The sequence below is a fragment of the Adelges cooleyi genome, unplaced genomic scaffold, assembly GCF_023614345.1.
Source record: "Adelges cooleyi isolate 19-005CV unplaced genomic scaffold, UGA_ACOO_1.1 ACOO_flye_CR_arks_rails_tigmint_CR_PRNA_30, whole genome shotgun sequence".
Taxonomy (NCBI): Eukaryota; Metazoa; Arthropoda; class Insecta; order Hemiptera; family Adelgidae; genus Adelges; species Adelges cooleyi.
The window spans coordinates 532,628-560,326 of NW_026095971.1; the positions used below are offsets into that span (position 1 = coordinate 532,628).

At 28.5% G+C, this 27,699-nt stretch overlaps 1 protein-coding gene across 4 annotated transcripts; it reads left to right on the plus strand.

The window, feature by feature from the left end:
• Nucleotides 1-1,156: 1,156 nt before the first annotated feature.
• LOC126839429 (facilitated trehalose transporter Tret1-like) lies at nucleotides 1,157-27,391 on the plus strand. Of its 4 annotated transcripts, none has more exons than XM_050574773.1 (8): nucleotides 1,157-1,255; nucleotides 24,847-24,982; nucleotides 25,063-25,319; nucleotides 25,399-25,575; nucleotides 25,642-25,842; nucleotides 25,913-26,056; nucleotides 26,132-26,447; nucleotides 26,680-27,391. In XM_050574773.1, exons 2-8 carry the CDS (start codon nucleotides 24,880-24,882, stop codon nucleotides 26,946-26,948), a joined length of 1,467 nt encoding a protein of 488 aa, XP_050430730.1. In that variant the 5' UTR covers nucleotides 1,157-1,255; nucleotides 24,847-24,879; the 3' UTR covers nucleotides 26,949-27,391. The 4 variants fall into 4 exon arrangements, with proteins under 4 accessions (XP_050430730.1, XP_050430729.1, XP_050430728.1 ...); XM_050574772.1 differs by lacking the exon at nucleotides 1,157-1,255 and adding an exon at nucleotides 8,795-9,063; XM_050574771.1 differs by lacking the exon at nucleotides 1,157-1,255 and adding an exon at nucleotides 18,581-18,709 and having other exon boundaries at nucleotides 26,680-27,390.
• Nucleotides 27,392-27,699: the final 308 nt, after the last annotated feature.

The following is a 27,699-nucleotide window of genomic DNA, read 5'->3' on the forward strand; positions in this document are numbered from 1 at the left end:
GAATCAAAATTTAAAAAGGCTGATCATTGTGACCGTGACTGAGTTGGGGTAACACGTCGGCGGTGTCTAAAACTCTTAAACGTGCAGCTCGGAAAATTTTTTTTTCACTTCAATTTTTCCTGTAACTCAATTACATGAAACGTTTTTTGAGTTCCTTGAGAATTATGCTATCTATACTGCTGCCACCGAGAGAACGCTACTGCGCAGAAACCAACATGCGTATACTCCGTTCAGAATAAGAACAGGCTTCGGCGGCCGACTTGTGCGCATGGGCGTGGCTTCACTACGAGCAACGGACCTCGAACACTGCCGCCGGTGGGGCTACAGATGAAATATAAAATGGGCGGTGCCTGACCGCCGCCCGACGAAAACTGGTCGGCCGCCGAAGCCTGTTCTTATTCTGAACAGAGTATAGACATGTAGACATTTACAAAACTATAGGTATCCTATAAGGTTAACATTTTTGTTTTGACTTTTTTTATTTAGGTTCGGAGCTAAGATTTTTATTATAATGTATTAATGATGGCCTGCCTCCTGTGTCTATTTTTTATGCAACTTAATATTACAACAAAAAAATGATTGATATGATAACATTGAATGACATAGTAACTACTAGTTTGGTATATAATATTTATACATATACAAATATATATTGCTGCATAATTATTCATAATAAAAATTAATTGTTATACTGGTGCTGCTATTAATAAAATTTCAGTGTTATGTTATAAGGTTACGTAAGATGATAACTTCGTCGTAAAACATTAGAAACAACATATATTTATTGTTGTTGTTTTATTAGTCTGTTATTTCATTAATCATTTTGGATTAATAATTTAAAATTGCATAATATATATATATATATATAACTTTTTGTTACCCCCTATATTTAGAACAAAAAAAAACCGAAAAGTATTCAAAAGTGGATCATTAAATACAATGTGTGCCCTCCTCTGACCAATAATATAGCTAAAACGGAATGTTCTATCTAAAACGAAGAAATAATATCTTACAATAATAGCATGGAAATTACACTAGTGTATTTTTAATTAACAACAACTGTACTTTACACGACCAATTAAAAATGGGTATTTTGTTTTCGTCCCTAATATTGTAAATCACCGATAAGATGACGGCGGATCGTGATATGTACGGATGGTGTACATACCGGTCAAATATTATAACAGTCAACCGCTAACGTTTACTTCGGTCACCTCAAAACTGTTCAACCGACAACCACTGCTATAACCTTTTGGTACGTATCACATTTTCTTAATAATTTTCTAATCGTACCTACTATCTTTACTAACATCAATATTATTAACGTTCGTTTTTAACGTGGCTTTATACGCAATCAACCAAATTTTTTAATCTATGATTATTAATTGTGATACATCTAATTGAATAATTAATTTCAAAAACTACATAAGTGATTTTTTACAATAATGAACTTTTGTAAAAATTGATACTTTTATAAGTAGTTACGTATTGTACGCTAAAAAAAATACATTTTTGGGTTATGAACCTTTAACTCCTTCAGCTAAGCCGCCTCTGGTTATCTACTTATTTAAATTTTTAAAAATTAAATTCAAATACTATAATAATAACTATAATAATTGTATTTTAAAACCTAATTTGTAAAATTAATTATTATTATAATTAATTTGCCATTCCTAGCAAAAGCAACAACAGACAATTATGATTCATGATGATTACATTTTATTGAAGTATTATCAAAAGTAGATTATTTTTAATTATTATGAATATCCCAAATCTTATTAATAAACGAATAAGTCAATGTTTCAATATAATAAAATGTCACGAATTATTAGGTTTATCAAGAATAATTTGATTAATAATTATTAATTTATGATTAATTCATTCATAGATCCACGAAGAATTAATAGAATAATTAAAAAAAAGCCAGTACAGTGGGGTCAGGGCATAGTAGGGACGGAGAGGTCACAGGTCTACAGATTTTATTATAACTGAAAGTGATAAAATCACTTTTAAATAAACGCTTTGATGCGAATCTGTGGATAGATGTTCAAACTAGTGATAGTGGTTTATAAGATATCGTGGGACCAGCAATAATGTACTTAAAATTTAATATTTAGTCTTGTGCAGGGTGGATACGATAAGGGTTGATCGTCTGTCTATAAAAATGTACTGTCATAGTTACCCATATATCGTAATTAACAATATAATGAAAATATTTTCATTGCCTGTTGACTGATTATTCACACACACACATAGCAACCTAGACACTGACTACGGCCAAAGTGTAAATTTACCCTATTTTTGGGGTTTTTCCTTAATAAAAAAAAAATTTGACTACAGATTTTTGAGAAAATTGTATATGTTATAGTTCCATTTTAGATCTACCTTCAGTCTAATTTTCAGATCTAAATCTCTAAAACTTGCTTGAAATAGTGAAATAAAGAAAAAAAATCGATCCCTTCTAAGGGAAAGGGTTTATGATATTTTTTGTGGTTTGTTAATGTTTATCGATAGTACTACGTTTGAAAAACAATTCATATTTTTCGACTGTTTTTAAAAAAGGACCTATTTTTGGACTTATAAACAATGTTATTATTATCTGTAATTAATGGTTATGCACATTTTAACTCATGATGTTTTGAATACATTTCATATTTGTTTTTATTCATGTGTTCAATTATTGCTTAGATAAATTTTTAACTCGTTCTTATTAGATTAATTATTATTATTCTGATATATACCTACATTTTATACATGTTTATTAATTTTATTTTTTATCCAGTATCATTATTACTAAAAATAATAATGATAATAATAATGGTTAGACAAAAAACAGTTTTAATCAGTACCGAACAACTAAGCATAAGCAAGGAGTTTGTTAGTTATTACTAGTTCAAGTAAAAACTTGATACCCCTACACCAAATAATAGTAAATCAGTTTACACGTTTTGATTTAAATTCAATGGTGTATAACATGAACAATTAATATATGTATTTTATTCAACTTTTTTTAGAATTACCCATGCATTTAATTAAATAATTAAATTGAATAAATAATTCGAATTGTTCATTTTATTGGGAAGTATTTTCTTTTGAATAAATTCAAGTGAATTAGAATTGAATTATTCACTTCAATTCATGCCGAATTATTCAAAATTTTGAACATTCGCACACCCCTAATAAATATGGTAAAGTGCAAAATTAGTTTCATTTTTGAAGTAAGTTAATAGTTCTTTATGGTTTATGTTTTTGAAATTACCTATTCAATTGTATTATTATTATTAATTTTTTTTTATAATGATGAACAAGCTGTAGAGTCATTTTGTTTTTAATAACTTTTAAATATAAATTGTCTTAAACGTTTCAAACAAAAATACTTCATCGAAAAAATAGAAACACAACCTTATAAGTAGAAAATGTTTATCTGTAAAGTTAACGTTTTGACGTTAACGTTTTTATAACGGAAAATTGCTAGATCAATTTATCTAAATGAATTTTTTAAGTGATGTACCCAAGACTTTTTACATGCTTTTCTTTAAGAGGCCTCTACACTAGCATTTATTAGACCGCATTTTTCTCTATAACTTAACATTAAGTTAACATTTTTAAACATACATATTACCATTAGAAAGAAGTATTTTGATAATTATTTTTTTTTTTACTTTTATAACGCATATAGGATTTATTTTTGTACAAAAACACATGTTTTTACTTCAAACATACTGTCCTTAAGAACACATCGATTTAAGTTTTTAAAAAACATTTGAATTCCTTACAATATTTTCAAGGCATCGGTCGTGGCACAACTTTAAAATTATTTTCAGTTAATTAATTATTTCAATATAAAAAAAAATGCAATTTTTAACTTTTTTCAACTGAAATAATTAATTAACTGAAAAGAATTTTAAAATTGTGCCACGACCGATGCCTTGAAAATGTTTTAAAGAACTCAAATATTTTACCCTTAACTCGCTAACACTTACATACATACGTTTGTACGGGTATTTTTTAAATCTTGCAAAATTAATTTAACCAATTTCCCGATGTCGTAGAGGGCTGAAACTTGGTACTGACACTCATCTCGAATGACAATACAATATCCTGTAATATTAGGACTCAGACATCCAGGTCGCCGTACACAGGTAGATATAGGGGTCATTTCACTAAAATTTCATGTTTTTTCAAATCTTCCAAAATTAATTTAGTTATCTTGTGGTTTTTCTCTCGAGCGCCAACATAAAAACATGCCTAACATGAAAGCTTTAAATTTTTGATTTTATACTGGATTCTTTTTAATATACTAAAAAACAGGTTTTATAAATTATAATAATTTTATATTTTAAAAATATAGCTCGTCCTAGATTTTTGCCTATCTATTTTTTTTAATGGAGAGAAAAAAAGATTATACTTTTAATATTACCCACAACCATGGCTAGATGATACAGCAATTTATTAAACGCAATAAACAAAAGACTTTTTTACAGAGAATAAAAATGTCCACTAAAAAAAAAATAGATGCCTATCTTAGCTTAGTGAGTTAACAAAAAAAGAAGAAGAATGAAATTAGCAAAATAATAAAAGTATTTTTAATATTCACTTCATAGTAATAATAAGACTGAGTTCAAGGTATTTTTTTGTAAAATAGAGCAAGTTCAAATTTTAAATAATAAACACAAACAGAACCTAGAGGCTAGAACCTAGGTACAGTGATTAAATAGGAAAACAGTGGAATTCAATATAGTATAAACCGTTGAAAAAGTGGTGTAATAAGGACTATAATAATTTGGTGTACCTAATAAGAAGTAGGTAATGTTTATATATGTATAAAATGTTTTTTGGGTGCGATTAAATAATTTTATAAGGCTTGGTTATGTTAGGTCAGGTTGGATAGAAATTTATAAGTGTTATTATTATTTTCAAATCGAAGCTAAGATTATTCAAATTCAACCAATTCATATTATTGTCAAACTTCTATAATCAAGTAATTTCGAGTTCAAGTCGTATTTAAATAGTACAGAACAGCAGAAATCGCACAATTTTTGCTACTACGTTATTTATTATCTAACTCGTGATCGAACGTACTTAACCACAAGTTCAACATACCGCAGCTATCATTGTCTATGACAAATAATATAAATTCTGTGGGTATAATAGATTTCTACACGCGCATATGAAATAAAAGAAATAAAAATACTGTCAATGACATAATTGTAGATAAGCAGATTCATGTTGCTGTTGCGGTGAATAGACACACAATGATAGACACAACAAAAAAATTACCATAAGTATGATTATTATTTTACAATACAATACCTATTTGATTAAGTATTAAAATTAAAATTCTGTAAGAATAATTAGTGTATACTGGTATCGCGGCTAATCCATACAGGTAACTTATTTTACTTTATCCCTTGACAAGTGCGATGAATCTAATCAACATCATGTTTAACTTCGCTCATGCTACAAGTTTCATAATTATGTCGGGTTAGTCAAAAAGTTATAAATCGTTTATATCTTGGAATTCACTTCTTCTACATTAAATTGCACAAATTATGTGGGGTTATAGAAAAATATTAATTTTTGGCAAACTTTGCTGATACCAAAAAAATATGAGTTTTCTTCTAGGTATAAACATGATAATCTCAAAACCTAGAGAAAACTGGTTCTCATATCACTTACAGATATAATGTCGTAGAACTATGTTTATTTTGCTTTCGAATTAATTTGTCGTCGGAAATTTAATATATTCTTCCTTTTTTTTTTTTGCTTATTCCAAGCCATTTAGACTTATCGCCGCTTCCGCTATACCTCGCCACACATCCACACAACAAACAGAAAGGAAACTATTCAATTTTTACATGGGCTCTTATGGGACGAGATAAAATCATGTCCTACATCTTGAATATGATCGAGAAATGGGCATCGCTGATAGATGCATAGATAATAAAATAATGGATAGGCCATTCTGTGACACATCTACCAAACGCTAGCCTAACTTTATCCCAAACTACTATGAAATTAAGGTATTCCCTAACTCGGGGTATCCTACGTTGTCTTGCCCTTGTTTCATCTGACTTCCACATTATGACCTTGTGAACTACTCTGCCCTCCGCTCTCCACACATCTACTTCCAGCTAAGTCACTGGCTTTTTAGAATATCTACTATAATGGGTTAATTGAACATTTTCCTTAGTTCTGTGTTAGTCTGTCATTAATACTTATTACTCTCAGTGCTCCTTTCAGGGCCGTATATTTTTCGTAGTACTTCTCTCTCAAATATTACTATTATCTTTATTTGCCTGCTTTCGTTGATGCTCATGCTGCACACCCATATAGCACGATAGGTCTGACTAAGACTTTTTATAGCCTGATTTTCGTTCTTTTTGAATGAAACTACTAAGTTTTGACTGGAATAGTGTTACTAATGAGAAACAACACTTATTACCAGCTGTTATTCTTTAGTTGATTTCCTCGGTTGTGGCTATTTACCATCTCATTCACGTCTACTTCAAGCTATTTAAAGTTATGCACCCTTTAAATGTCATATCTCTACTACAATTGAATTTTGTTCAATGATGTTGCCTTCGTGACACAATCAGAATAGTTTTGACGTCATTGATGTACAGTCCGATACTTTTCTTTTATCCATTAGCTTATTTGTCATAACTCATAACAAACCCCTCCACTTTGTGTCGTGTAAAAAAAGGCAAATAAAACAAAAGTATTATTTTTGCACTACATTTGGGATATCATATAGTATTAAGCTAAGTAAACCAAAAATATTATCCATTATTGTAATTATTTACTCGGCGAAAAACGTTTCTACACTAAAATTGTACTATTTATTAGGTTAAGTGACACAAAATAATTACAGAAATTCCTTACTGTTAACCTAACAGTTTTATATTCCTGTAAACATGTTGATAATAGATGTCTAATAGGAGAAAAGCCACAGTAATATTTCATTGAAAAATACGTAAGTATACTTGACATGAATGTTCTGTGAACACTTAACATGCAGCACAAGAATAGGGAGAATATTATTTGCGAATATTTAATTTCAATCCGAAGGATTTTTTTTTTATATTTCGAAATATATTCCCGTTATGGTGACCATTTGGTTTCGCATTTTTCATCACGTCCGTGCAATAAATATTAACGGCAACGGCATGCAAAATATAAACTTGTGACTACGTTGACAAAGTTGATGCCCTACATTAAAATATAATACGTTGTCAGTCACCTATAAGATGCGCAATATATTAATCGTATTAGTATAATATATTTTACAGGGCACTGTGTAACCAACATAACGCAAAGTACCTTTGCAGTCATAAACTTAATAGTTTTATTTAGAAATTTGCTTACATATAGTTTGTAATAAAGCGTAGATCATACAATGTTAAACGTTTTACAATTAAAAAAATTATATATTTGCCGTGTAAGTTAGGTATTAAGTTAGTTGATTGACAATAATATACTATGTATATATATAATTGTATATAAAATTATATATATATATATATATATATCAATATATAATTGTTTATTATATTTTTCGTTCTTATAAATTACAAATGAAAACACTCTATTGAGTACATATTATTATGTAGTGGTTTGCGCGTCATGAATATTTTAAAACGATTATCGTCGAGTTTCTAAGGTAAGCAATTACATTTTTTGCGATTTACTTGCATTTCTACATTCCGGGGTTTGGTGCGTTAATTGCTTTTCGGTCATCAAGTGTTAAAACATTGATCGCAGTTGCCTAAAATCTATTCAAAGGTCGTAAAGCGGGCACGGGTAAAATGTAATTTATAAAATATGTTGTGCGTACAATAAAACCTTAACGGACGTAAACGGATTTAATCGCTCAAACGAGCTACGGTTATGGTATCCTAGTCATTAGTATTGCGTTAGTACACCGATTGCAAATGTTAACGACCCTGGAAATAATCACGAATAAATATTGTTCTGAATTCGCCAAGTTCAATGTCACGCGTTTTACTAGCCATACACAATTTATTAAAACCATATAAATTATTAACATCTGCACGGAACGATTTTGGTGAAAAAATAGGAGCATATAAATACGATAGGTGCGCTGACACGGTACGTACATCTTTGGCAGATAGTTCCGGGAAAAAAGTATCACGCACAATATTATTATTATTATTATTATTGTTCTTTATTGTTTTCGCTGACAAGAAATTTTCTGTCTTGACACACACGCGTTACACACACACACTTATATGATACGTAAACGTGAATTTCAAGGACGCTACAATAACTTTGATTTTTAGTTGTGGGTTTGATGTCGGATATAGTTGGATTTTTTCGACTTTAAACGTAACATGCAATTTTTTCGATAAATCGACGACAAAATGATTGTCGTTTTGTTTACGCCTTCTACGGTTTTAGGCGGGTACGAATATTGCAATTTCCCCCGGTTGGACCGTAGAAGGGCATTGGTGTTACAATATTCAAGTCTGGTTTTTTTTTTATATTTATTATTATTTTTTTTTTTTTTTACATTGCCATACAATGTAAATGGTAAAATCGGAACACAACAGCTAGCCGCCGCCGCCGCCGCCACCGCTTCCTGATATGCACGGCCGTGCTTATTGCTCTGCAGTGAATCGATAAGACGTTCACCTAGCCGCGTGAACAAGTAGCCTCCGCGGAAGGTTAACAGAATGGCCTGCAGAATTTACAATAATAATAAACCGACTACAGAAAAAAAAAAAAAAGTATAATAATAAAGTCGCGGCACGCCGCGGACCCGATGTTCAGTTCTGTGTTGACTGCGGTTCGAGAAGGTTGGCAGTTTGCAATTTTCGTACGCCTCAGAATAGCTGGTAGACAAGATTTCTGAAGCGGTTTTCGAGTATTATTATTCAATTCGATCGATCACCAACGGTCCAATTGAGAATATCTTAAGCGAAACCGATAGTCGTCGTCATACTACCACCCCTGTCCCCTTTGGGCTGTACACGCGCATAATTTTCAGGCGACCCGGATTCAAACCGCACGCAGTACGACTTTTATTACAAATAAATTCAGGTAAACAAGTATAAATGTATAAAATATATATTATATATTGCACGTGCTTATAATATTTCATTTTGTTGATAAGCAATCAGTGACGTATTTGGAATGCTTGCAAACTAAAATGTATACACCCCCGCCCAATACCTCATCCAATTATCAAACTTATTCCTCGCGAACTGCATTCAATTAAAAAACAAAATTTTAATTCTGTTCACATCTTTAGTTGATGGATGGCGTTAAGATCTTTCTTTTGTGCTATCTATTTTCCGATAGCATAATTGTAACCTGTAGAGTATTAAAATGTTCAGGTTATAGTTCAAAACATATAAGGGGACACTTCTTTTTTAAATTATTTATGGTTAATTATGCTTGTGAGTCATAATAATTAACTATTTAATATGCCAATTGATCCAACCTCAATGATGTATTGTATCCTACTATTTATTTTAGTAGATATCCTAATAATAACTAAGTAGTATTAGAAATTTTAATGTTTTACCATTGAGTTTTAAATATTTTCACCAAGATGCTACCACGAAGCATATGTGATAACTGATAAGACATAAATAGACATAGACATTGACGTTTAGTTGAGAAGATATTATTTTTACAACGATTACAAGAAATACATATTGTATTTTTATTTTTAGCTTAGATGCTGTGAAGGTATTGCGGTTTTATAATGATGTGTTTTTTTTTGTGTTTGAAGTCACGATAACTTTCTTTCTTGTGACCGATTTACTCAAATAGCATCTCTATCAATCCGTAATCGTATGTCATTGACATTATGCTGGGTCATAAAAGTAAAAAAAAGTCCTTCACCCCTAATACCGAAAAACCACAACAACCAAAAAATTACTTTCAACTTTAATTTGTTATAAATTAACGAAAAACGGTCGGATCTAGTCAACATTTGTATAGGATTTATCCACAAATCGCCTAATATACAATTTTTCATCAACCTCACTGCAGTCACCTGGTTGGCAGTTTTTTGGTAATTTTTATTTTTTAAGACTTATAAGAGCTGAAAATTATAATGAAGGTAGATTTAACCCTATAATATTGAAGAAAAAAAACAGTACAGTAATAAGTTAGAAAAGTAGGGTAAAGAAAAATGATAAATTTGAAAGTGACTGCACTTTTGCGTTTGCAAATAACTAGGTTGTTATGTGTGCGTGAATCAACAGTCAATAGGTATTTGAAAAAGTATTATTTTAAATTGTTAATGACAATATAATATGTAACAGCGGCAACAAAATGTAATAGACAGACTATCAACCCTAATTGTATCCACCCTTATATTCAAATTATAATTTGAAGCACGTTATAGCTTATACAGCTTTTGAAAGTGATTTTATCACTTACCATTATAATAATTTCTGAAGACCTGTGATCTCCATCACCCCACTGTGTTGGCTTTATTTTTTTTTACTAGGTACTTAATTAAATCTACGTAATTTTGGTATCGTATGGGTACAAAAAACGTATAGTTAAACGACTGTCTTTATATTCTTCATACAAATCAAACTTATTTAAATATTATTACTTCTTTATGAATACGCCATAAGCGTATATCATTAACGTACCAGGCTCTCTATTCTCTCTACCCACCCTCTCTTTAATTTTGATTACTGATGCAATAAATAACTATATTCATACATTTATTTGCAATATATATATATTTATTTATTTGTTTTTAAAAGATTGTGTTAATCATACAAGAAATGTTGTATTACATATTTTGATTTCGTACAGTATTACTCATAGTTACTTTGGTAAAAACGGTTATTAACATAACAATGAGTACGAGAAGTTTAATAAATAACGAAAAACCGAACGCAATGTAGGTTATCAAGTACTTTTAAGGGTAAAAATGTATTCTGTAGTAATAAAATATAAATATTTTATCATTTTTTAGACTTCTTGCATTATAAATTACCATAAAAGTTGAAAAAAATGCAAAAAGTGTTGAGAGGGGAGCCGGAATTGAACCCGGTACCACTCACTACTGGGAACCGATCACGCTCGACCGCACCACATATAGTTTTTTTCATAACGCTTTTTCGTAACGCGTTTCCTTTTTTTTGGCTAGGTCCCCTCGCCAACCCGCGATAAATCATTACATTTTTTGACGATGTGAAATTTGTTATGTTTAATTATAATTAATATATATTTAATATATGTGTTGTATTTCGCGTAAATATAAATGTAACGTATTTAATAAAATGTTTTATTTTTAATAATATTTATTTATTTATAATTTATTTCTAGGTATATAATGGAATTAGGCTAACTAAACGCAAACACAACAACATATAATTAATTTACATAAGTATAAATTACAAATATTTAAAAAGAGGTCTACATTAGCATTATACTTCAGTCAATGTAACGGGTTCTTAGTATCGTAAGAAGTAGGATGAAAAAAAAAACAAGAAATAGAGTATGATAGCGAAGTGTGCGCTAACTGTCTTTATAACTAATGATATCCAACAGAGCAGGATAATCAACAATACTGGGGATTTCTCCAAAAAAAAAAAACTGGCCGGCATAAAAACATCTGTCATTATTTAACGACTTAAGAGATCAAGTTGATTTAGGCCATATTCGAATATCTATGTTATAACCCTTCAATACCCATTGTAGCAGTAATGACTTATGACACGTGTTGTTTACATAATTTTATTTTATTAATTATTAGAAATTATTTAACTGGTACCTATAGTTATTAGTTGTTAAAGTTTCACTATTTTTATTTTTTAATCAACCATCGAACATTATAAAGTTTTTAGGGAAGCAGAGACTTTCAGTTCCCTCGCTTCAATAATATTCATATTATCAAAATAATGTACGTCCAAATTTTAATAGATTTGTTAGTATCCAAATTAGTTTAAAACAATTATTACAAAAAGTTTACTAGTTTTAATTCATAAAAAAAAAATGATAAAGTATTTTAAAAACGTTTGTACAACTTAACGTACAGTTTGTACTCTTTTCTATCTGAGAAAAACAATGACAAACTTATTTTTTCCTACCTACGTTTAATTAAGCTTTCATTTATCATAATTAATCTTAAAGTATTTATAATACGTAATTAATACATCGCAAAAAAACAATCAAGTTACATTCAAATTAATATTGTTTTCGTTTATAAATAAACAGCAACACTGTTGGATTTGTATACTATTTAAAAATGTCACAGGGTGCCCCTTCAATACGTATAGGTACCTACTGAAATCGAAGATGATCTTGCATCTTAAATAAAAAGCAATTTTGAATTGTTTAGTTTTTGTTCTTTACATACATTATAATATAATATGTACGTACAATACACTTTAATTTTAGTATCAAGACAATACATGAACGCTTAACACCTTAGTATTTTAATTCTTTTTCTTTGATTTATTCCTTTATCTTAGTCTAACATAGGTATGTGACATATCAATGAAAAAATATAATTCACTTTATTTCTTAAAAACGAAATTTGTTATGAATACAATTATTTCTATGTGGTAATTATTATAATTGTTATTGCCGTCAAAAAGTTTACCTATCTAATAGTTATTGAACATTTTTAACCAATTATTTGCAATTATAATTTAAAAAAAAAAAGTAATTTTGTTGTTTAAAAAATAAAGCCAACACACTATTTTTTTAATGAAACAACTTGTTTGACTACTACAACCAGAATTGATCTTAAATTCCTGGTAATGGTGATTTAAAAAAAAACACTTGTTATAAATTGTTTTTTAACACTTATTACAAATGTGTAACAATTAGTTGTTGTTTAGTGAATTTGAAAGTCATTTATTAATTTCATACTTACACCTAATTCTAAACTAATGATTATTCTAACCTCACTGTTCTTAAATTAATAAAGAATTAATATTTATTAATTCAGGATTCTTTTTATTCCTCAAACAATAAGACTAATTGCTCCAGGACTGCCCCACTTTTAAAAATGATGCGATTTTTTATGGTTCTATATGAAGTAGAATTTATAAATTACTATAATTTATACACTCTTATGATTCAAGGATTGTTTGTCGTTTCAACTTTTTAAATACTATAAATATCCATATTTAAATCATTACAAACATAAGTAGTAAAAACACGAACCTGATAATTTAATGATAATAATACTGAAAATATGAGTTTATCCATATAACATACAGTTTTATTGATTATATAATATTTTCGACGGAGGTTATAAAAAAATAGTTATTCTTGTTTTTATTGTTAGGGTGTAGGTAAGTTCAACGTTGGAGGATGTTTTAAATAAAAACAAAAAGGATTGTAAGTTAGATAGTTAAAGGTAAACGTAATGGAAATAGAAATATGGAAAAGGAGGATTTCACTGTATGACCTCATTTTTATATGGTGAGGAAGAAGAAAATAAGAAAAATGATGCCCAATTTCATAGAACTTATTTATTATTTACTTATTATTAACTGATTAAAAGTTGTCATATATTTTTATATCAAACACCATTATTTATTTAATGAAGGATGGAATAAAATGTTTTAAATATAATTTAACCTTTTAGGTCATTCGATTTCTTTACGATAACTCAAAATTATTACTACTGTCGACATTTTTTATTCATTAAACCTACAATTAAGCTAGTTAGAGTAAGAGTAATTATATTTTGTTGTTTTTTAAGTAGGTTTCTTTCATATACGTAGACTATGATCGTAAAAGACACAGTTATTTTTCATTGTTTAAGTATGGACTGTACATTATGATGCAGGCCTTGATCCCCATTAGTAATCAAGAACAGTGTATTTAATGTATTATGTACTATATTTACATGTGATATATCAGCAATATTATTGTACCAATAAATGTAATATTTACAATTACATAAACAACATTTTATAACACATATTTGAACCATTATTATTTATCAGATTAAATTTATCGCCGGCCTATAATATCTATATAATTATAAAAATGGAAAATGTTTAATATTTACTTAACATCTAAAAAATCAAAAAAAAATCTGTAATAAATAGCCAAAACATCAACATAATACAATAGTTTTATTTTATAAGAAATATTTTAAAAATGAACAAATTAGTCTAGTTATGGGACTATTGAAATACAGATTTAGAAAAAAGGTAAATCCTACTAATTTTAATTCTTGAAGATGTGCAATTAAAAAGATATATAAACAGGAATATTATACCAAAATAATGTACTTAAAAACAATGCTTAAAGAAAAAATTGTTAAAATTGAAAAAATTATGTTTTAATTTTTTTTTTTTTAAATACATAACATGTTATATTTTTATCAAAACCCAATTCACAAAAATGAATATACTACATGTTTTTGTAAAAGTCCGAATTTCTGTGGTCCCCACCCTAATGTAATATACAAATACCAAGGCTATGCTTAATAATAATTTTGGTGAGTTATTTAAATTTTTTAAATCAACTAGTGGTTAAAAAATATTATATCTGGCTTAATTGTAAATGTAATATTTTAATTTCTGAATTGGCTCAAAAAATAAAAATAAATGTATTGAGAAAATATATTATTATGTACTTAAGTATTTCCCTAAGGTTTTCTTTGATTTACAGGGTTAAAGATAATGTAACATATTTCTTTTTGACAAATCGACTTGAGTTAAATTAAAAGTTTTTATTATCGTTATAAACGGCCCTAAATGGTTTTAGAGCAAAATCACTCTTGATAAAAATGAAAGAAAAAAAATGTTGAAGACAATGTAAAGATGTAAAAAATAATAATAAACATATTAAAAAAATAATAGGCCATCTCTAAAATGATATCATCTTTCAATTTTATAAAAGGTGTTTTTGCTTTAAAACAACTATGGACCCAGTAAACGCCTTCTGCGTAACTGTGTTTAAAGTCAGATTTTGTTTATCTGTTGCAATTAAAATAACCATTTCCTCGCCACACTGCAACTGAAGTTCTTGTTTATACTTGTGGTTTTATTCGGGTATTGTAAAAAAAGTGGTATTAGTAATTCTTGATAATAATAATAATATTATATATCAAAAAAATAATAATTGGAAGTTTGACACTGGTATTGAGTCAATTTCAAACATTAAGTATATACTTACTATATAGTACAGCAACACTGATCAACCAACCGTGTATCAAAACAAAAATAAATAATCAATTCGTTACAAGGATTACTCTAAATTACAGTTTAACAATAAAAATATTTTCTCTAATTCACTGAATGCTGTCAATCATATATAATTTTATAAAAGTGGAAATTGTTATTTTTTTCTTTATTAAAAACGTAGGTTTATAAAAAAAATATATCACAAATTATCCTGTCAATAGTTAATAGGGTATATTTTCGGGAAACGTATTTTTTTAATTTTTTTATTGAAATATTAGCTTGGGAAACGTATTATTAGTACCTATTATGTAACATAAAATTCTGAGTGAACACGCCTTGTACAAAGCCAATTTTTGAACAATAAATAATATGAAAGATTATGATAATGATTTGATATATGGTAGTAGATTATAGATATTTAAAAAATCCAACTAAACGTCGACCAAATTATTGGGTGTACAATAGTGTGGTCGTTAATTTCGATTTTAAGGAGCGAAGTATAGAAATAGGTTTGAAATGTCGAAAAAAAAATGCCTTAATTGTTTCAGATTTTTCACTTAAGAATAACAGGTGCCGCACAGGGCCTTAAGATTTGTATTGAAATAACATTGTTATTATTTATTTTCCAATAATTGTTTTATTACAGCGGCTAATTAACTGCAAACAAATTTTTAAATATGAAGAATTGTCGGGAACTGGTGCTGGTACAAACGAGAACGTAGATAAATAACAATCTAATTCATTTACAATCTTGAGGCCCTGTACGGCGGCACCTGTTATTCTTAAGTGAAAAATCTGAAAAATTAGGGCACTTTTTTTTCGATATTTCAAACCTGTTTCTATATTTCGCTCCTCAGAATCGAAATTAACGACCACCACTAATACTTAAAATTTAATCTAAGAAATGAAAAACTAAGAATTTGTTTTTATTTATAGTGTAGATTTGCAAATAAAATGTTAAAAGTTTATTGCCGGTGAGTATAGTGACCATCTAGGAAATAAACGCATACAAGTTGTCATTGAAGGAATGACCTCACTTTATTTATTAATTAACATATTAACCACAACTGATGTATACAGTATACTGTCTACTTGACTTAAAAAATTATCGCTGGGAAGGAATTCTGATATCCTTGGAAGGCAACTCCGATGAAAAATATTGACTACCTGGCACAAGAGACAACTAATACTTTTTGACTCAAAATGTTACGATAAGAAACACCGAGTGTAATTCGGATAGTATTTAGTTGAGTTCAATAAAAATATTGATAGCGTTTATTTAAAAATATATCTGTAATTATCGATGGGCACTATAGACATGTAGCCTTAATACCTATTGCCTTTATGATTATTTCTTACATAATATACATAATTATACTACTTGTCCTTGATTTAATTTTCTATACTCTTAAGTTTGTTCTTATTACCATACTTGGTGCTTATAAGATATAAGAATATGGGGGAAATGGGGTAGATTTGAATGCGGGGGTACATTTGAATAATGCTGATAGAATTGTATTCACTGTGCTGAAAACATCGAAAAGAAAATTAATTGGTTATTGGTCACAGTATTTTATGTATTGAGTTGTGTTATCAGCGAAATCTGACAGCTTATGTGATAAAGCCATAAAAAATGGTATAGACTCAATTTTTTATATTCGTAAGAATTTTTTACTTCATTAATATAGTAAATAGAAAATAATTTATACAGATCCAAAATGTTGTTTTCTATCAATGTAGTATCTACCTAACGTTAATTCATTATAATTATTTTATCGGATATAATACTAAATATTAACAATTATGAAGTGGGGTGGGGTAGATTTTAATTTCGTTCATAAATTACTTAGTTCCTAAGTTTTATGTAAAGTTAAGGTTATAATACAGTTTGAGTTAAGAACCATAACAAAATTAATGAAGTATAATATTGCTTGCTAAGCTGAATGTTAAAAATTGCTTTAATTTAAAGAACAATTAGTTAAGAACCAAATACACATTATGAAATATTAAGTATTCAAATCTAAAGGGGGCATAATCTAAAGTCAAAAGGAACGAAAATTCAAATCGCAGGAGAGGCCAAAACATTGATTAGGGATGGAAACATACTTCAGAAAATATTTCAGTTATGTCATCTGCTTAAGGGCACTTTATTTTAATTTTTGGTTAAGTTTTATTCCTTAAGTATGTAAAATAAAAATTTGGCAATATTTCAAAACGTAAAAGCGTTTTTACTAAAAAAAAAAATTTCGAAAATTACTACCAATAACTTGACCAATTTTCATGATAGGAGAACGATTCTGGACTCAAAATGTTCAGAATTTAGTGCAGAATTTTTGAATAACTCAAAATTGTGACTAAAGATCCTTTTTTTCTTTTTTGCCTCACATATTTTGAACATTTTTAGAAACTTAATTTCAATAGGTACATTTGATATTTTTATTTGTTAATTAATGCAACCCCACTGTGACCGATTATTTGTTAACAGCAAAATATAATATAGAAAAAGTAAATTCTGCAATTTCTATGTGATAGTTCTTTGGTCATCGGAGAAATTATAATAACTAAAAACAATAACTGTTTTGTGAGTTATTATTACTACCTTTAATTGTATTATTTAATTGTTCGGTAAGCACTGTTGGAAAGTAACTTTCTATGTTCAAATGTATATTTATTGAAAACTTAGAAGTTATAATTATATGTGAGTAAATAAAATATAACATTGTGTAACAGACGCTTTTTCGGCTTACGACTGCGAGTTCCTGCTATTAACGAATAGTTAATTCAAAACCATTTATTTTTATAATGAATTGTGTTATTCTTAAATCGTACAATGTGCGTTTATACATTGTCTATATCACAACATAATTGAAAAAATGTTTAAATAATTAAAGATTATTTGTAGGATAAATATATAATTATGTATAAGTAGCATCAATCACGTTTTAAAATTTGGTAGATAATAAGTGGATAAAGTTGTTACCGATCCTGTTAAAAATATCTTATTAGAAGCTTGAAACACAAGAATAACAGAAGCTATTGGCTTAAATAAGCGGATTTCAGGAAAAACATGAGAAATGTCTGTAGTTGCTTTAACTTGTCACGTGTTAGTAACAAAATCATTAGCACGCGTTAATGTGATAGTTATGATTTTGTTTGCATTGAAAAAATATCTAGAACAGTTTCAAGTGTTATGACGACTTATAGTTACTGATAAATTATGCGAGGTCTTAGTGATTGTACTTGAAATAATAAAAATAGTTATGCGAAACAAGTGCAGTAATTCGCTGTTAATTTGAACAAACAAACGATTATACATACCTGTTGATCGATATAATTTTTACATAAGAAAATTATTAACGTACACAAAACAGCGAACAACAAGAATTTATAGAAAAAAAAAGGAGGAGAAGATATTGTTTTATCTCAATTGGCTGCTCATTTATAATAATAAATAGACTAATAGGTAATGTTTATAATTCAGTTATACGGATTTTTTAAATTGATACCGATGTGTTAAAACTGATGAACGAGCTGTAAAATAAGAGGATTAATTATTACAAGTAAGACGTTGAATATTTTTTTTTGCAAGCTGTCTATAAAAAATGCCACAATTCGTATTTAGTTGTAAGCAATAAAAATTAAATACAGTTTAAAATGTTTTCAGTTAAAAAAAAATTGAGTATACCTTTAAAGTTTAAGTAGATATTATTTTTTTTTCCAATTTACCAATCAAAAATAGTATACAATTTAACAAAAATGTTTTTAATTTTATCATTTCTTTTAAGTATTTGTTACATAAAGTAGTAAGTAAAGAACCTAAATAATTTGTGAAATAAATTTTACGTACATACAATTTTGACACTAACATTTTACTCAAAGTTCTGAAGTTTTTAAATTGCAACGTGTTTATGGAAAGCTTAACAAATAACTAAAAAAAAGATTTAAAGTTTCTATTTTTATTTGAACATTAAATTGGTACTGAAATTATTAACGTTCTTAGATTAACCCTATACTAATCTATTTGTAACTAATAACTTAAATGTGAATAAAAATGTATGTATAGTCTATACATTATATAGTTTATACATGAATAGTATAGTAACAAAAGGAAACGTTAAATAAAATAATTACGTTTCTATTTTATTGTTGTTATTAAAATCATTGTTTCGAAATTCAAATTTTAATAGTTTGAAATATAATAAGACTAATGATACCGCCCAGACTACAGACACTCAATTTTACCCTTATAAATTTATTTTAATTAATAAATCTTAAATATAATCGTCGCGTATACAATATAATAATGTATAACAAAAATAGTAAAATAGTAGGTTAGATTAAAGGTTGGGTCCTACTCTTTACTTTTATTGAAATATCAGCTTGAATTCACTATTTATATATGTCTTAGTCGGAGTTCATTTACCATTAGGATTTATAACGGAAGTCAACAAAAGGATCGAAATATCACACTATAGATTTGCAAAGTTAATGTTTTTCTCTCTATTTATAATAAAAATTAACGAGTAAAAATTTAAATAGTTTTATAAACAATTAAAATGTATTGTTTTAGTCCCGTTTTGAACCGAACTATGTAAGTGTTTCACGCATGAATTATAATGACAAAATCTCGAGTATTAAAGAGATTCTAAATTGTTCAAAATTGTGAACGTAATTCGCGTGAGTTGTTATTGTACCTAATGTAGCATTACACAAAATAATACCTAATTTGGGTAGGAATTTTAAACTTTACGTCAAGTTGTAGTGATATGTAAATCAAATTCATTTGATCCTTAAACTTTTAAACAAATTTCAGTAGCATCGATAATTATAAACTCACGCGTTGTAATCATAAAACAACTTTTGACAATCACATTATCATGTCACATTCGAACGGATGTCCTGTATAATTTGTTTTAACGACCACAATGTTTTTTTTTTAGGTTATAAATAAAATGTACATGCGCAGTATGATTTTTCCATAGGTTATTATAAACACACAACTCACAAGTAGCACTAGGTGTATAATATGTTTCACTATGGTTTACTATAAACATGTAATCATTAAAAAGTTTCAGCGTTCATAAACAACATAATTAGAATCGGCTGTACGGTTCGTTGATTCCATTGTTGTGTAGTCAGTAATATCAAAAATATTAAGTACGCCACGTAATATAATATCTGTACCAGGACGTACATTCTGCCTGCACAATATAGTTTAAAATTACCAAAAAGTACAATTTCCAGTCGTTGTGTACTTACTGTGGACTGAGGAAAATAAAATTCAGCAGGTGCATTACATAGCAATAATTACATTATGAGTATATTGTTTTATTATCATCTTATTACAAATCGTAGGTTTATACATTTCTCTCTAATGCTATAACTTTTTATAATAATATATAATATTGATATCCATATTACGCATTTGATACTATTCTATTAGTAAACACGTAATAATAGCGTTACTTAGTAGTTTGACACCAAACCCAACCCAATAATCATTCACGTCTGAAATTGCAAACAGCGAAAATCAAACTTTGACCTAAGAGGTTCTTATAACTGTCTTTACTTTTAAGAATTGATTTTGCGAAGAAATTACAAAACTGTTGCAACACGAGGTGATAAATGATTTTCCTTTGCGTTATTACAATTTCAATACATAATGCGACAGTAATAGAATTAGTATTTTATACTACCTCAAGTTAGAAGTGGCTGATGCAATTTGTTATTCAGGTGTTGGTGTGTCTAACACGTATTGAGAAGTAGGACGAGGCAGTTGAGATTTAATTAATAAGAATAATATATTCTTATAAAAATTGTGTATTCGTGTATTTCTGTTTTATTAAATTGCGATTGTCGATTAAATAACACTTTAACTTTTTGACCTTGTGAATGTCGAGTGATATCATTACTGATAGCGTCACGCGATAACCTCAGTAATTCCCAACTAATTTCGACTGATATAATTATTGTTGTTTCTGGGCAGTTTTAAATATTTTAGGCTTTAAGATTTTTAAAGGAGCCTGCTATGTAAACAATTACATACCGGGTGTATATCTTAAGTAAAAGTGAGCATTCAAAATTTCAATTTTAAAAATGATCTAAAATAATTGTATTTTAAAGGCTCTTTAAGTATTAAACGCTATTCCTTTCTCACATTTTCGCACTCGACCTTATGATACATTTACTTTTGCTCTATTAATATATTTTTGGGTTGTGTAGGTAAGACACGTGCTATAGGTGACATGACATTGACCACCACTAAGTAGTGCGTAGTCACTCATCCGTATCAAGTGGATTGTGGAACGTAGTTTAACCTAAGGTGCCGAATATGGCCTGAAATAACCAATGCTTCTAAAATAAACGTTTTATGTAGACTGTAGTTGGTTCATTGTTGGTATTTGTTATGTAAATGCCACTGTATTTAAAATATACGTGTACTTAGATTTAAAGAAATATCATAAAATAAGATTAAAAAACATTATATTCTAGTAGGTACTTTTATAGATTGCTGAACGTTTTTCAATAGGCACTTAATATTCATTTAGTAATCTTTATTCGTTTTACGCAGATGATTATTGCAAAATCGACTGTTGAACTCGATGGTTTTGTTTTATATTTGAATTGACGTTTATCAGAATAGAGTATACATTAAAATGGATTAAATCTATAACCGCATTTCTATTGGTGGTAATTTGGATAGTTCATTATAATTTATAAGGAAAGAACAACACATCTTTCTAATTAATAATTGGTCAACCTCGAAGGAAACTTCAATAAAAAATAAATTTACATTTGTTTTTCAATAAAAATGATACATTTTTATTTAGATTTCGTATTAAATGATAATTAGTAATTAGTAGTTAGATTACAACCCCAAAAATACAAATAATCGTTCGTCTTTTTGGTTGAAAATGTACTTTGTTTTTTATTAGATAGTTTATATTTTTTATTTGTATTTATTACTGGGTACTTATTAGCTGAGAAATTATTAAAAAATATAATATTTTAATTTAAGACAATTTTGTTGTAATTGTACTTTGATTTGAGTTTTAGCTTCGATGCGTTAGCTAACAATAAGAAGGTATATTAGTTTTACAATGTTTTTTTTTGTGTGTCTGAAGTCACGATAACTTTTTTTTTTCCTGTGGCCCGCTTTACTTGAGTAGCGGCACTCTATTTATCTGTAATCATATACGTATACAATTTTCTCGAAAATCTGTAGTAAAACTTTTATTTCATTAAGGGAAAATGCATTTTGTAAATTTCTAGATTGCTATGTTTGACTGAATAACCAGCCAACGGGTATTGAACATATTTTCATTATTTTTTTTATTACGGTGTATGGGTAACAACGACAATAAATTATTAGGCAGTCGGTCAACCCTAATCGTGTCTATGGTCTAAAATATAACGAATCTAAGTTAACATTTAACATTATCACAAACTTACGGATAAAAAAAGTTCCATATCCCTCAGAAAATGACTGAAAAATTTATTTTTAATCAAAAATTATACTGATATTTATTTTGAATTTATTACTTAAGTTTAGTTAAGAATCAAACTAAAATTACTTATAGATCATAGATAAATAATTCATCAGTTTATAGATTGGAAAGAATACCTTCTCGGCTCTCCATAAAACTCTCAAGTTATTAATAGCACCTATTAGGCATAATTATTTTGATAAGCATCTATTTATTTGTATGTTTAGTATACATGATTTTATAATTTAAAAAAAGGCGCTTATAATACATATCATATAAATAATTTATCGCCCCTTGATTGTAAATACCTAGGTACTTAATATCTTAATTACATTTTTTATAACATTGTAGCAATATTCATTTTTGCTTTAGTATAATAAATAGCTAATAACATTTTCTAAACTATTCGAGTTAAAAATATATATTATAGCATATTATGTGAATGACTTCGAATTTATGTATCTAGTCTTAAAATCGATTATATTCAATTGATTAACCTATAAGTACCTATTGGGCAACTTAAAAATGGCCAATGGTAATGTAAAATACATATAGTAGTAATAAATTATAAATAAGCGTAAATATAGGTAAAAACGTTACAGCTTACTTAAAGCCAAACGGCTAAACATGGAACATGCTTTAACCTGCTGGTTCCTGAACAGTAATTATTTCTGATCTATAATCTCCTTGCGATTTATGACGATAGTATAATATTATATGTTCTGGCTAAAACATTTGCATGACGACGACGACTCGTTATTATTACACGGTGTATAAGAAAAGAGGGACCAGGCCGTGGTCCACTAGGTGTGTGAAGATAGACTATTTTGTGTCGTTTTCGAGCCGGGAGGCCAAGGCTAAACAGCATGTTCCATGCTAAATTAAATTATGTGTTATGTACTGGTTATTTTATGTAACAATTCTAACAAAAATTTTAAATGTCTAACTAGGAATAATGTTATATTAAATTTAGTATATTGATTTATAACTTATTATCAATGTGCGTTAACATGGTTAGTAGGTCCTATGCAATATTTTTTATACAACACGCCATCTAATGCGTGAGTTAGTAATAACTAATAAGTGAGTTATACAAAATACATACTCTGTTCAAAAAAAGAAGCGACCTCGGCGGCTACCTGAAACCGATTTTTTACGTGGCTTTTTATAGTTGCATATAACTTATTAATAAAACATCATTGTAATTTGTACGTTGTGAATTACGAATAAATAATAGCTCCTAAATTTCAATATTGCTAAATACATTTAAAAAAAACTTAATAAACGAATAATTGCCGCGAAAATGTTTTTATCTATTTCGTGGTTTTGTTGCTGATAACACGGTTAAGAAAACTGATAGTCATATTTACAAAAATAATTTTATCACTCTGGACCAGCATATTTTGCTGCTCCTGAGAACTGTAAGTTGATTGCAATAAAGATAAAAAAGGCCGAGATAAGAATTTTACAATTGTTTTACATTATTAAATCGTTTATTTTACAAAATAGATTTTACAATTGCAATTTTTTATTAGTTTTAATTTAAATTAGGACAATGTGCATTATCCGGTCTTGTTGTTTGAAATCACATTTACATGATTGTAATGGTGCATGCAGTATATTGTATTATATTTAATATTATATACAATTTCAACCTGTATCTATACAATACCTGTTAAAATTTTATAATAAATCCAATTTTTGTAAGAGTATGACTTCATTTGAACCTAGTACTAGTAGTTATCAATATGATAACTACGGATCTTCGACTGATGAAGACAGTTCTAAGGTACATTATTGATGAGTTTTATTTTCATTTATTGAAAATCTAAGTGATAATTTAACCTGTATATATTAAAGTATGCAATAATTTATTTTCGAGAAGACTGATCAAAATCATTTTAAAATTACACCTATTTGCACACGTTTATTCGTCTGCCAACATTTTGTAAATATACTACTCCCATGCATTTCCTTTTTATTACTATATTAATCTACAGGTAGTAGTAATAAAAAAATAAAGAGTATAGTCCTTAAGATGAAAAATTAAATGCTTAAAAAGCACAGATCAGCTAACCTGTATAAAATATTATGAGAAAAACTTCATAACAAGTAAATTGAGTACTTCACTAGTTTAAGAATTTGTATAGATTTATTCATAGTCTAGATGCATAAAACTAATATTACAACAATTGTTTTCTTTATCATAGGAAGAGTTCAGTGAAACAAGTCTTCTTGTTAAAATGGCTTCAGAAAAGATTGCTATGAGCCAACAAACGTTGGTTGATAACGAACGATCTCATATTGGAAATCAAAAATGGACTCAGTACTTAGCTGCATTAATAGGTATTTTCTGAAATGTTTTTATTTAGTTATGGAAAATGACTTATTGTTAAACGTGACTAATTATATTTAATGTTTTACAGCTACCATTGGTGGGTTCATCGCAGGTACGACCCTTGGATGGACAGCTCCAGCTGGTCCTATGTTACAAAAAGGTCAATATCCATTCAGTGTTACAAATGAAGATATTGCGTGGATTGGAGCGTTTATGCCCCTCGGTGCAATGCTTGGCTGTCCAGTTACGGCTTGGCTAGTAGATAAATTAGGGCGTAAAAACATGATGTTGATGTTGGTTGCACCATGCCTTATTGGATGGGGAATGATTATTTGGGCTGAATCTGTAAATTTTTTTTATTTATTACCGAGTATTAAAATAATTTTTTTAGACGATTAAACAATCTGTTTAATATTTTAAATAGGTAATGTGGATTTGTATGGGACGACTATTATCAGGTTTTGCCGGTGGTGCATATTCTATAATAGTACCTCTATACACCTCTGAACTTGCTGAAAAAGAAATTAGAGGAACTTTAGGAACTTATTTCCAATTGCAAATTGTTTCGGGCATTTTATTCACTTATATTGTTGGAAGTTACGTAAGTTTATTAAATTCAGGTATATTATTTTCGTGTAAAATATTAATTTATTGAACTCCATTACAGTTAAATGTGTTTGGACTGTCCATTGCCTGTGCTGTAATTCCAGTTATATATGTTTGTTTGATGATTTTGATGCCAGAAACACCAATCTTCCATTTGATGAAAGGAAACGTAGATAAAGCTCGTCTATCTTTGAGATACTTCCGTGGCCCATATGGCTTAGTTGACCAAGAACTCTCTAACATGCAGGATTCACTAGCTAAGGTACTAATGTTTGTTTGTTTATTCATTTACATTTAGTATATATACTATTCATGAATTTTTGGGTTAATAGACTGAAAGAGAAAGAGTTCCAATTATGGAAGCATTCCAAACAACACCAGCTAAACGTGGTTTGTTCATTGGTCTTGGAGTGATGCTTTTACAACAGTTTACTGGTTGCAATGCTGTTATTTTCTACGCTACATTTATTTTCAATGTAATAATACAATATATTATAAATTATAATACAATTTTCTGTAAACTTTATTTAACCACAATGATTTTGTTACAGGAAGCTGGAAGTGCAATGCCTCCGAACACATCTACAATTATAGTTGGCATTATGTCTGTATTAGCTACTTATGTTTCTACTCTTATTGTTGATAGACTGGGAAGGAAAATATTGCTTCTATGTTCAGCTATAATGATGGGTATTTGTACCGCACTAATCGGCGTCTTCTTTTATCTAAAAGACTTCAACTACGATGTATCTTCGATTGGGTTTATTCCATTAGTTTCTTTGTGTGTATTCATTGTCCTATTTTCCCTTGGTTTTGGCCCTATCCCATGGATGTTAATTGGAGAAATATTTCCGGCACAAATTAAAGGTATAATACTATGTTATAAACTATTTATTATTTAAAGCCGTATAATACACTTATGAGCCAAACTGTTCGAGAACCCATCCAATTTTGGTTTGATTCACGTTAGGTTCGTGTCAAAAAACCTGTTCGGAAATGGATTCTTGCAAGCGGTTCGGCTCGCAAGTGTATACGTGGCTCAATTATTGTACTGTATGTACAATTCAAATTTATTGTATAATTACCATTTCTATTTCAGGTACCGCATGTTCAGTTGCCTGTTTATTTAACTGGTTCTTTGCCTTCCTCGTTACTAAGTTCTTTTCATCATTGGTCGCCACAATTCATATTTACAACACATTCTGGCTGTTCACATTATTCAGTATTTTTGGTGTATTCTTTGTAATCACATTTGTCCCAGAAACTAAAGGAAGGACAATGGACGAAATTCAAGAAATGCTTGGTGCTAGTAATGATCTTTCGCCTGCAAACCAAGCCAATTCAACTACTACCAAAGAAAAATACTAAATTTTGCTCTGTTCACTTTCCAAATTAGATTCAGTTTTGATTGCGGAATATTGCATCAGTATTAATCAATTACTGTTACCTTGCAAAATTAATTGTTTATTACATCTGTTAAAAGATGCTTTTACTGTTTTTTTAAAAAATAATTATTTATGTTGTGATGTCTACATGTTTTATTTGAGAAAAAAATCACAATACAAAAATTAACTGTAGTTATGGAAAGAACTATATTAATCAGTACATTACAATATAGCTGTGATGTTTTTACTTATACAGAAAGGCAATCCAAATAATTTATTCCTAGGCCTCTCAATGTTGTTATAAATTATATATGGTCTAGTCCTAATAATAATCAAATATTCTTCATTAATTATTTGTATCATGACATTTTATCATTATATATTATTTATGAGCATTTTTTCCATTCCAAATGATTAAATAATTGATATCATATTTATGTTTGGTTTAATATAATTTTAACTCTTAGAATGTTGTATATAACTATGTACTTTACACATAGTTGTGTATTTACCTATATTAGGATATTTGAATCTGTGATACTTAAATATTTTGTGAGCTAAATGTATGTAACCAGATGAATTATGAATGTCTAAACTTAAATGCAATATTAGTTAGTAATTATTTAAGATATATAATTTTTTAATTTGATAATTTATTATATGAATAAAATCATAACCTATTCTAAAAAAAATAATTGTGTTGCTATTTCTTAATGATTTAGTGGATAACTAGA